The following is a 12,424-nucleotide window of genomic DNA, read 5'->3' as shown; positions in this document are numbered from 1 at the left end:
TAAGTGATACTATAAGACGAAACAATATTAGAATAATTGGGATCCCAGAAGAAGAAAGAGAGAGAGGGGCAGAAGGTATATTGGAGCAAATTATAGCAGAGAACTTTGCTAATTTGGGGAAGGAAACAGGCATCAAAATCCAGGAGGCACAGAGAACCCCACTCAAAATCAATAAAAATAGGTCAACACTCCGACATCTAATAATAAAACTTATGAGTCTCAGAGACAAAGAGAAAATCCTAAAAGCAGCTCGGGAGAAGAGATCTGTAACCTACAATGCTAGAAACATTAGATTGGCAACAGACCTATCCACAGAGACCTGGCAGGCCAGAAGGAGTGGCATGATATATTCAGAGCACTAAATGAGAAAAATATGCAGCCAAGAATACTATATCCAGCTAGGCTGTCACTGAAAATAGAAGGAGAGATTAAAAGCTTCCAGGACAAATAAAAACTACAGGCATTTGCAAACACCAAACCAGCCCTACAAGAAATATTGAAAGGGGTCCTCTAAGCGAAGAGAGAGCCTAAAAGCAACATAGACCAGAAAGGAACACAGACAATATACAGTAACAGTCACCTTACAGGCAATACAATGGCACTAAATTCATATCTTTCAATAGTTACCCTAAATGTAAATGGGCTTAATGCCCCAATCAAAAGACACAGGCTATCAGATTGGATTAAAAAACAAGACCCATCGATATGCTGTCTGCAAGAGACTCATTTTAGACCCAAAGACAACCCCAGACTGAAAGTGAGGGGGTGGAAAACCATTTACATTGCTAATGAACATTAAAAGAAAGCTGGAGGGGCAATCCTTATATCAGACAAATTAGATTTTAAACCAAAGACTGTAATAAGAGATGAGGAAGGACGCTATATCCTACTTAAAGGGTCTATCCAACAAGAAGATCTAACAATTGTAAATATCTATGCCCCTAACATGGGAGCAGCCAATTATATAAGCCGATTAATAATAAAAGCAAAGAAACACATCGACAACAATACAGTAATAGTGGGGAACTTTAACACCCCCCTCACTGAAATGGACAGATCGTCTAAGCAAAAGATCAACAAGGAAATAAAGACTTTAAATGACACACTGGACCAAATGGACTTCACAGACATATTCAGAACATTCCATCCCAAAGTAATGGAATACACATTCTTCTCTAGTGCCCATGGAACATTCTCCAGAATAGATCACATCTTAGGTCACAAATCAGGTCTCAACCGGTACCAAAAGATTGGGATCATTCCCTGCATATCTTCAGACCACAATGCTTTGAAACTAGAACTCAATCACAAGAGGAAAGTCGGAAAGAACTCAAGTACATGGAGGCTAAAGAGCATCCTACTAAAGAATGAATGGGTCAACCAGAAAATTAAAGAAGAATTAAAAAAATTCATGGAAACATGTGAAAATGAAAACAAAACTGTTCAAAATCTTTGGGATGCAGCAAAGGCAGTCCTAAGAGGAAAGTATTTAGCAATACAAGCCTGTCTCAAGAAACAAGAAAGGTCTCAAGCACACAACCTAACCCTACACCTAAAGGAGCTAGAGAAAAAACAGCAAATAAAGCCTAACCCAGCAGGAGAAGAGAAATAATAAAGATCAGAGCAGAAATCAATGAAATAGAAACCAAAAGAATAGTAGAACAGATCAACAAAACTAGGAGCTGGTTGTTTGAAAGAATTAACAAGATTGATAAACCCCTGGCCAGACTTATCAAACAGAAAAGAGAAATGACCCAAATCAACAAAATCATGAATGAAAGAGGAGAGATCACAACCAACACCAAAGAAATACAAACAATTATAAGAACATATTATGAGCAACTCTATGCCAGCAAATTAGATAATCTGGAAGAAATGGATGCATTCCTAGAGAGGTATCAACTACCAAAATTGAACCAGGAAGAAATAGAAAACCTGAACAGACCTATAACCACTAAGGAAATTGAAGCACTCATCAAAAATCTCCCAACAAACAAAAGCCCAGGGCCAGATGGCTTCCCAGGGGAATTCTATCAAACATTTAAAAGAGAATTAATACCTATTCTTCTGAAACTGTTCCAAAAAATTGAAATGGAAGGAAAACTTCCAAACTCGTTTTTTGAGGCCACCATTACCTTGATCCCAAAACCAGACAAAGACCCCATCAAAAAGGAGAATTACAGACCAATATCCTTGATGAACATGGATGCAAAAATTCTCACCAAAATACTAGCCAATAAGATCCAACAGTACATTAAAAGGGTTATTCACCACGACCAAGTTGGATTTATCCCTGGGCTGCAAGGTTGGTTCAACATACACAAATCAATCAATGTGATACAATACATTAACAAAAGAAAGAACAAGAACCATATGATCCTCTCAATAGATGCAGAAAAAGCATTTGACAAAGTACAGCATCCTTTCTTGATCAAAACTCTTCAGACTATAGGGATAGAGGGTACATACCTCAATATCATAAAAGCCATCTATGAAAAACCCACAGCAAATATCATTCTCAATGGGGAAAAACTGAGAGCTTTCCCCCTAAGGTCAGGAACACGGCAGGGATGTCCACTATCACCATGCTATCCAACATAGTATTAGAAGTCCTAGCCACAGCAATCAGAGAACAAAAAGAAATCAAAGGCATCCAAATCGGCAAAGAAGAAGTCAAACTCTCACTCTTTGCAGATGATATGATACTTTATGTGGAAAACCCAAAAGACTCCACCCCAAAACTGCTAGAACTCAGACAGGAATTCAGTAAAGTGGCAGGATAGAAAATCAATGCACAGAAGTCAGTGGCATTCCTATACACCAACAACAAGACAGAAGAAAGAGAAATTAAGGAGTTGGTCCCATTTACAATTGCACCCAAAACCATAAGATACCTAGGAATAAATCTAACCAAAGAGGCAAAGGATCTGTACTCAGAAAACTATAAAATACTCATGAAAGAAATTGAGGAAGACACAAAGAAATGGAAAAACGTTCCATGCTCATGGATTGGAAGAACAAATATTGTGAAGATGTCAATGCTACCTAGAGCAATCTACACATTTAATGCAATCCCTATCAAAATACCATCCTCTTTTTTCAGAGAAATGGAACAAATGATCCTAAAATTTGTATGGAAGCAGAAAAGTCCCCGAATATCCAGAGGAATATTGAAAAAGTAAAGCAAAGCTGGTGGCATCACAATTCCGGACTTCCAGCTCTATTACAAAGCTGTCATCAACAAGACAGTATGGTACTGGCACAAAAACAGACACATAGATCAATGGAACAGAATAGAGAGCCCAGAAATGGACCCTCAACTCTATGGTCAACTAATCTTCAACAAAACAGGAAAGAATGTCCAATGGAAAAAAGACAGTCTCTTCAACAAATGGTGTTGGGAAAATTGGACAGCCACATGCAGAAGAATGAAACTGGACCATTCCCTTACACCACACACAAAAATAGACTCAAAATGGTTGAAAGACCTCAATGTGAGGCAGGAGTCCATCAGAATCTTAAAGGAGAACACAGGCAGCAACCTCTTCGACCTCAGCCACAGCAACTTCTTCCTAGAAACATTGCCAAAGGCAAGGGAAGCAAGGGCAAAAATGAATTATTGGGACTTCATCAAGATAAAAAGCTTTTGCACAGCAAAAGAAACAGTCCACAAAACCAAAAGACAACTGACAGAATGGGAGAAGATATTTGCAAATGACATATCAGATAAAGGCCTAGTTTCCAAAATATATAAAGAAGTTATCAAACTCAATACCCAAAGAACAAATGATCCAATCAAGAAATAGGCAGAAGACATGAACAGAAATTTTCCAAAGAAGACATCCAAATGGCCAACAGACACATGAAAAAGTGCTCAACATCACTCAGCATCAGGGAAATCCAAATCAAAACCTCAATGAGATACCACGTCACACCAGTCAGAATGGCTAAAATTAACAAGTCAGGAAAGGACAGATGTTGGCGGGGATGCGGAGAAGGGGGAACCCTCCTGCACTGTTGGTGGGAATGTAAGCTGGGGCAGCCACTCTGGAAAACAGTATGGAGGTTCCTTAAAAAGTTGAAAATAGAGCTACCCTACGACCCAGCTATTGCACTACTGGATATTTACCCCAAAGATACAAATGTAGGGATCCGAAGCGGTAAGTGCACCCTGATGTTTATAGCAGCAATGTCCACAACAGCCAAACTGTGGAAAGAGCCAAGATGTCCATCGACAGATGAACGGATAAAGAAGAGGTGGTATATATATACAATGGAATATTATGCAGCCAACAAAAGGAATGAGATCTTGCCATTTGCAACGATGTGGATGGAACTGGAGGGTATTATGCTGAGTGAAATAAGCAACCAGAGAAAGTCATGTATCATATGACCTCACTGATATGAGGAATTCTTAATCTCAGGAAACAAGCTGAGGGTTGCTGGAGTGGTGGGGGGTGGGAGGGATGGGGTGGCTGGGTGATAGACACTGGGGAGTGTATGTGCTATGGTGAGTGCTGTGAATTGTGTAAGACTGTTGAATCACAGACCTGTACCTCTGAAACAAATAATACATTATATGTTAAAAAAAAAAGAAGGTAGCAGGAAGGGAAGAATGAAGGAGGGGAAATCGGAGGGGTAGACGAACCATGAGAGACTATGGACTCTGAGAAACAAACTGAGGGTTCTAGAGGGGAGGGGGGTGGGGGGACGGGTTAGCCTGGTGATGGGTATTAAAGAGGGCACGTACTGCATGGAGCACTGGGTATTATACACAAACAATGAATCATGGAACACTACATCAAAAACTAATCATGTAATGTATGGTGATTAACATAATAAAATAAAATGAAGAATATAAAAAAAAAGAAAGTTAATTGTCTTTTGGGAAGGAGCCGATTATCTTTCCCTCAACATTTGAGGATCCCCATGCCATTTAACAGAACAAAGACTTTGCATTCACTTCTCAGCACAAAAGGGGAGTTTCCATCCTCCCCATCAAAACAAAAATGAAAAAAAAAAAAACAGATTTTTTACATCATGGGCCTCAAGCCATCCTGCTTAAGACTTTTCTGTCAGAAAAGTCTTCAAACTTCCATTTTTATTTTAGATGAACACAGACATGATTCCTGATGGCCAAAGCAGGAAAAAAAGCAACCTGGAGGCGAACGTGGCTAAACAGGGCTGCGCGGTCTGTCCGACTTGGCTAAGTGTGCGGGCCCGCAGAGCCCCCGAGCGGGGCACCGGCGCCCTCCCCACAGCCCGCGGTTGCATGTCTGGCACAGGACCTGCTGAGAGTTGGCGTCCCTGCGGTCAGTTTGCGAAGAAGCAGACTGGGATCTTGCACTACATCGTGCCTCCTCACATGGGAGGTCTGGGTTCTCAGCAGCGGGAAGCCGGTATTTCCTTCCCAGTTTCTGGTATTCCACTCATTCAACGCTCAGTGGACAGACGCCTCTGGGGTGCTGACAGAAGGTGTCATTTCCAGGGAGGCCACCACCTCCAAGGGATGACACGCCCCTCTTCCTCAAAACATGTCTCTAAACTCTCAACTGCACCTCAAAAACTGTAACTGTACCTTTTGTATAAGCTGCTGACGTCTGGGCACCCTAAGAACAGTCGTGCAGAGCTCCACCCCCAGCACGGGTGCCTGGGCCACCAGCTACAGCTGGACAGGGCAGAAGGGCAGGGGAGTGGCGTTTGCCAGGCGCCAACCTCTCCCAGGGTCTTGCCTAAGCCCCACGTGAGCTCTGAGGCTGGGCTGACCCCTCAGCTCACAGCTGAGGAAAGGAAGGCTCAGAAACGTTGAGGGTGTGTGTTTCTGCGGCGGCTTGGAAGCAGGTGGGGCTCTGTGGCCACAGGGACAGGGCGGGGCGCCGCCAGAGGCCGTGCCAGAGGCTGGCAGGCCCTGCTGAGGTGGCAGGGCCAGGCTGCATTCTGGGGCCAGGGAGCCCCTGTGGCCACCGCATCCGGAGGTGCTGCCCCGGTCTGCACCGGGGCACTGATGCGCGTGCTCTCTTCATCTCTATTTCTAATTTGTTCTGTTGACGAGTAATCTCTCCCTGGTCTCAATATTTCTTTTCTTTTCTTTTTTTTTTTTTTTGCCAAGCCAAAGCCACATGCCTACCTCACGCCATGACTGGCTTTCTTGTTTTTATTTTTATTTTTTTTTTAAGAATCCACCTATTTATTTGTCAGAGAGAGAGGGAACACAAGCAGGGGGAGTGGCAGGCAGAGGGTGAAGCAGACTTCCGCAGAGCAGGGAGGCTGATGCGGGGCTCGATCCCACACCCCTGGGATCATGACCTGAGCTGAAGGCAGCCGCCCAACCGAGCCACCCAGGCGCCCCTGGTCTCAATATTTCAAGTCTGACCTCTAGGTGTGCGTTGCTGGGGGAACTGGAATGTAAATAAATCTGACTTCACCTTGAAAAATCTCTGTCCCTCCCACTTATTTTTCCTTTGGGTGCCTCAGAAAAAAGCAGAAGCAGATGGCTCTGTGGGCCATTTTTCTGCACATGGCGCCTGCAGATCCGGCCCGAGGCTCGTGCTGGGGAGGGGCGGCTGGCCCGGGGTGGGGGGATTTGTCATTCGGCATCTGCATCTGCTTTCTTTAGGGACGACCCCTCGTGAATGGCGGATGGCCCCGCCCACTGTCAGCCAGACGCGCGGGACAACCACGGCAGTGCCACCTCATGGCTCCCTCTCCATCCGAGTCCCCTCCGCTGCGCGCAGCCAGAACAGCCTTGCTGAGGGTCTCTGAGCGAGCTGGGCAGCCCCGTCGGTGCTCAGAGCTGCAGGCAGTCCTCACGGAGCCTGCAGGGGCCCCGCGGGCCTGGCACGAAAGAGGTCGCACCCGTATGGTCCTCATCCTCACGGTTCCCAGGGCTCAAGCTCACTTTTCATTCCTTCAAAAGCCCTCTTCAGCTCAACACAGACTTCCACAGATGGCTCAGGGTCATCTCAGAAACATGTGTGGGTCAGGCGCGGACTGCTCCTGCAGGCCCAGAAGTCACTTCACACACAAGGTTGGTACTAAAAATACCTTACTTAAGGCAATACTAAGAGAATGTGTCTCAGAGAGCCTTCTTCCCCACCATCCTGTAGGCTATATGGGGCTTTCAGGTTATAAGGTGCTCCCTCCTCCAGTCTGAAGCAGTCCTGCGAGTGTGAGCCCAGGGGGGAAGGTCAGGCCCCAGACTGACGGCGCACACATGGAAGCAACTGTCAGCTGTGGCCACTCAGCCTGGCATCATGCACTGTCTGCTTTTACCAGCAGCCTACTGGATATCTCCAAGGACACCATCACTCACCCGTATTACTTGCTCATTTCTATAGCAAGATGTTCACTTGTGTTAATTATCTACAGTTTTCTTCAGCTCTAATCAAGGAATGAATTGAAGTATTTTAGTGCCTTCATTAATTTCACACCTTTTCTCCTCTATATGATGGCTTGCTCATGTTTCTTCTAGAATAAGTAAAAGATTCTTTTCAATTATTCCTGTGAAGTGATCTGCTCCTGCTTTTCTGGTTACCAGGGTCACACCAGCTCAGGTTAGCAAGACACATGCCCACTCATACCATTTGATGGATGTCTACAGAATGACGGCCAGGTGCAGCCAGGTGGTGGAGGAGCCTGCCCCAGGAGCATCCACTCTGGGGAAGGGGGAGACAGCATAGGTGCATGTCAGGGTCTGCTTAGGATGCTATGGAGTCAGCAGGGGCACCATCCATGCTCAGAAAGCCACGTAAGTCCCCCTGTAGGAGGTGGCAGCTGAGCTGGGGAGGTGTGAGCCAATGCAGGGTTGCAGATGAGGCTGACTATGGGTGCACGTGCTCAGAGCGGGAGAACAGGGAGTGTCTGGGGAAATCTCATGAAGCCATGGAGTGGCCAGCCCTTCACCCAGGACTTCCAGTCTGCAGGCAGCCCCACTCCCTGTGCCCCACCCTCCCGGGCTTTCTTGGCTCCCATGAAGAGACTCCCAGACCTCGCAGGTGGCATGCAAGTAGTCACACACTTCAGGAGGCTCTTGGTTTCCCCCCAGGGATAAACTGTACCCATCTGTCTGTGGAAGTTTCCTTCCCAGATGGCAAGCTGCGCTCAGGTCCCTGAGTGAGCCCACAGCTCTGCCCGCCCTTGGCTCACAGGTACGCAGACCTGCAGGCACTGGGACAAACGGGGAGCAGCAGTCTGGCTTGTGTCAGCCCCCCCGACACTGTTTCTGCTCCTCCTCCAGCATGAGAGAGTCCTCAGCAGCGCATCCAAGGGGCTGGGCCAGACTGGGGTGAGACTCTGGAGCTGGTTCAGCCCTCTCCCTCGCCTGGCCCTCCGCTCTGCCCGCCCCTTTGGTCCTCATCCCATCTGGCTCTGAGATGCCTGCGGAGGAGAGGAGGTGAGAATTCAGCCCCCAGCCTGAGCGGTGGCCTACTCAGAAGCATACTGGAACGCCGTAGCCCTTCCAGAGGGACCTTCCCTGACCCGTTTCTGTCCCTGGGAGGCATGGCGGGTCACGAGGATGAAGGGCAGTGAGCCCAATAGCCAGGGGTGGACTTGGGGTGGCGTTCCAACACTGCAGAAGTTAGCAGGGAGGGCACGGACTCTGCAGATCTGAAGACCAGCAGCCGCCTCCATGCACTGGGTGGGCGAACTGAGACCCCCTTTCTGTGTTTCAGGGCTACCGGGTCCCTAGGAAGCCCGTGCCAGCAGACACCTTTATACGCTAGGAGAAGGACGTAAGAACATCCTGCTACTGAAGGCGGACCTGAGGGGTCTGGCCTTTTAATCATGTGGGCTCGCCACCCAGGCACAGGACCTGAGCCGTGGCGGTGAAACCCGCGGACTATGAGGATGACTGAATGAGGGCTTGTGGGCAGGACCGCAGCACTGACTGACCTCAGCCCAGCACTGTGGGGCGCTCCCCGAGGCCCCGGGGTCACTCCTATTTGCAGACTCCTGGCTCACAGCAGCACGCTTGTTGCTGCAGCTGTTTCTGGGAAGGCAGCACTTCTCACGTTCAAGCTCAAACTTCTGAAAGTGACTTTTGTATGGTTTTGGGTAGGACAGTCAGATAAAGAGCAACCATACTCCCCCCACAGATACCTGTCACTGGCACATGTGGGACAGCTAACTTGTTGGAGCTAAAGAGGATGGGCAAGTGGTCAGGCTAGTCTCCTGCTTGATGGGCTGATGAAGTCAGCCTCATCTTCTCCTCCCTGGGAACAAAATAAAAAATGTGATTTCAAAGGTCATGCTCTCAAAATGGATCATGCGGAATGCTGTACATGGTGTCCCCCGCCCTGGGGCTTGTTACACGGCAGAAACAGCCACAGAGAGCACATGTTTAACTCTCAACAGCCAGTCCCGGTCACGCTGGCCACGACTCATCTGCTGCTCAGATGGCCACTGTCACCAGTAGTCACATGCCTGCCAAAATACTTATCTTTTCAACGACATTATCTGACACATAAGTCTCCCTTCTGTTACTCAAATGAAAATCTCCACCCAAATGGGGGTTCCGTGCTCTGGGGAGAGGCAGATAAGGAAGGGGCAGAGGTCTGGGAACTACAGTGGCCTCCTCACGTCCCAGGGCAGAGCAGGGACAGGAGAAAGAGGTCATTCCATACTCTATACCAAATTAAAGAGCCTCCACAACATGGAAGGTCTGGGCATGGTTGAGGCCTCCAGTATGTATTCACAATACTCTTGGACTGTATTAATAACCTTCGGGTCTCAAAGACAGAGTAGCCCTCTTGGTGGCTGACCTGATGTGTAAGAGCTGGAGGCTTTGGGCTGATACCAGAAGCCCTTTGCACCCAGGATGGGGAAGGCTTTCGCCATCAGAACAAGGAAAAAGTTACTGAGAGCCTGTGTGCCAGGCATTCATGTGGGGGGACCCCAAAATGAAACACCTGGGCCTTGTCTTTGAAGAGCTCACTCTGTCCTGCCTCTCATTTGGGCAACCAAAATAGGGCCTAATGGTCTCCTGTGGATGCTGGTCTACTTCCTCAGGGATAGGGTCCTGCATCCAGTTCTTCAAGAAGAGCAAGGCTATCACTACCCATCCTTCCCTGTGTTGCTCCTTGGCCCCCAGGTTTGAGTGGAAGCCTTTGGAGCTTATCAGGACACCAGGTCAGAAGAGAGCATCTTCTGTCCAGTGTTGGTGAAAACTTGAATGGCAGCCTAAAGACACCTAAAGGTAGCTTACTAATCTATATTCCCTTCAGGAAGCTAGGTAAAAAATAGGCAAGTCTTAATTTCCTCTTGTTTAGTTGGTTGTAGAAATAATGCAATCACAGCAGTGGGCAGATAAAGAAAGATGCTCAGGGATTTCCTATCTGCCACCAAATAAAGACAAACATTTCAGCTGGGTGTAAAAAGGTAGGTGAAAATTTGCTGGTATATTTAAGCTTCTAGGAAACCTTCTAAAGCTTGGCAACTTGCTTTTTCAAAAGGAATTTTTTTTTTTTTTTTCTGTTTGCTTTTGTTTTTCGCTTGGAATTTGTGTTCTGCAACAGTGCAGGTTCTAAGTGTCCCTTTGACCTGCACTAAAGCTGTGGAACGTTCTACTTTGCCATATTGTTTGCCAAATTCATATTCTCCACCTCAAAACATTCATTCAAGTAACTGAGCTCATTGCCAAATAAAAGAGTAGAAGGCAGTCTAATTTTTCAGAACACCATTTAAATGGAGAATTTTTAAACTGCACGTAGCTCTTAAGAGCTGTAATTTAACAAGAGCAAATTTTCTAAACAAGATAAGCATCTCGCTTCCTGGCAATGATTCATCTGGTTATATTTGGGGATGATATGCAGCTGCTATGATATAAGCTGCCATAACTGTAGGCCAGTCATGGCTCTGAAACAGGGAGCTACTTCTGAGCACTTGGTAACTAGCTACTGTCCCAGGCTGGCGAGACCGCCCGCCGCTCTGGCCCCCGTGCCCCCCCCACCTCCTCACGGGCCTCCGGGATCTTCTCTGGGCTATGGCTGGTCTGCTCCTGACTGGCCAGCGCCTGTGCCACCAAATATTTGGAATATTTCCCCTTCTTACAAATGTCCTGGGGACAGTGACATTGAAAGAAGCTGCTAGACTTTTGTTTTCCACACTCTCTTGTCAGCAGTATTAGTGGATGCACATAACTAAACTAATTTGTTGGTAACAAATCAGGAAATCCTACAGGAACCATATGTGTACATGCTAGCAGAGGTGGGAGGGAGGTGCCGAAGGCACAGGACCCCAGAAACATAAATGGCAGCTCACACGTTGAGGGGCAGCTGGACTTTGGGAGCTGTGCCTTGCTGTTCAGCTGCTGGGGCAGGTCCGGCCGAGGAAGAGGAGTCCTGGAAACAGACAAGAGGAGACAGGAGTGAGTCGACAGGAGGCCCCTGCCCCAGAGAAGAGAAAGGCAACGTCAGGCTGGAGGCCAGAGGCACCTGTTTTCTCCTCAGCGGCCTCATCTTCCAGCCTTCAAAACCCTCAGGTCCCACCTGCCTGGGTTGTTTGTTAATAACATTTTTTTTTCAGCCCGTTGGAGGAGCTTGGTGGCCACGGACACCTGTCCTGAAGCAGCTTCCAAGTGCCTCCCAGGAACGGCTCAGATAGTCACTCTTTGGGCCTGGGTCTGGGTTGGTCAGCATCACACTGTGTTTAACCTAGAAGAAGGCAGTGTGGGGAGACCTGTTTTTATTCTTAGAACTTGAATTAATTATTCTTGCATTTGTCAAAGAAGACCCAGACAAAACCTTTCATGTGACAAAGCACAAGCTTATGTAAAGGCTGCATTTCCAGGAGCTGAAGATTAACCCCTAAGGAAAACTGGTCCTGTGGCAGTGACCGAGGGGCAGGTGCTGGAGAGCAAGCATTATGCAGGGAGACTGCTGGAGGAGTGGTCTACTTGGAGGTGCTTCCCACTAAGCCTGTGGTGCATGTTAAACTGGCCAAGGGAAGTGGTCAAGGGCCAAGCAGAGGGATCTGGGCCCCACGATGATCTCGCTGAGGTGATTTTTGCACAGGGAATCCTGCAGACCCAGCCGTAAGGGGCGACACTGTCCCCAGCCCCTCACCACCTGCCTTGCCTGTCCTGCCCCAGCCCTCCCCAGGGCAGCACCCTTCTTCTTGGGCAGAGGTATTTTATGCCACAGTGAGTTGAACTATGCCCCCCCCTCCCAAAGAGATGCCTAAGCCATAGTCCCTGATATCTGTGAAGGTGGCCTTGTTTGGAATAAGAGTTTTTGCAAATAAGGTAGATATCCTGAGATGAGATCACCCTTGATTACAGTGGGCCCTAATTCTGGTGACAAGTGTCCTTCTAAGAGACAGAAGAGGAGAACAGAGACACCCAGAGGGGAAGAAAGGCTGTGCGAAGACAGAGGCTGAGACAGGTGTGATGCAAGGGATCTGGGCAGCCAGAAGCTGGGAGATTCTC

The 12,424-nt window shown here is 47.6% G+C and overlaps 1 protein-coding gene across 4 annotated transcripts in view; it reads right to left on the bottom strand.

Moving 5' to 3' along the window:
• SH3RF3 (SH3 domain containing ring finger 3) overlaps positions 1–12,424 on the bottom strand; it is a 378,293-nt gene that overhangs the window by 94,491 nt on the left and 271,378 nt on the right. For all 4 annotated transcript variants that reach the window (XM_032419248.1, XM_032419250.1, XM_032419251.1 and 1 more), the window contains exon 5: positions 11,260–11,339. In XM_032419248.1, coding sequence (XP_032275139.1) covers positions 11,260–11,339 — 80 coding nt within the window. The remainder of the gene's footprint in view (positions 1–11,259; positions 11,340–12,424) is intronic.

Source organism: Phoca vitulina, unplaced genomic scaffold (genome assembly GCF_004348235.1).
Source record: "Phoca vitulina isolate PV1807 unplaced genomic scaffold, GSC_HSeal_1.0 scaffold22, whole genome shotgun sequence".
In the NCBI taxonomy this organism is placed as follows: domain Eukaryota; kingdom Metazoa; phylum Chordata; class Mammalia; order Carnivora; family Phocidae; genus Phoca; species Phoca vitulina.
This window is presented reverse-complemented; position numbering and strand designations above follow the sequence as displayed.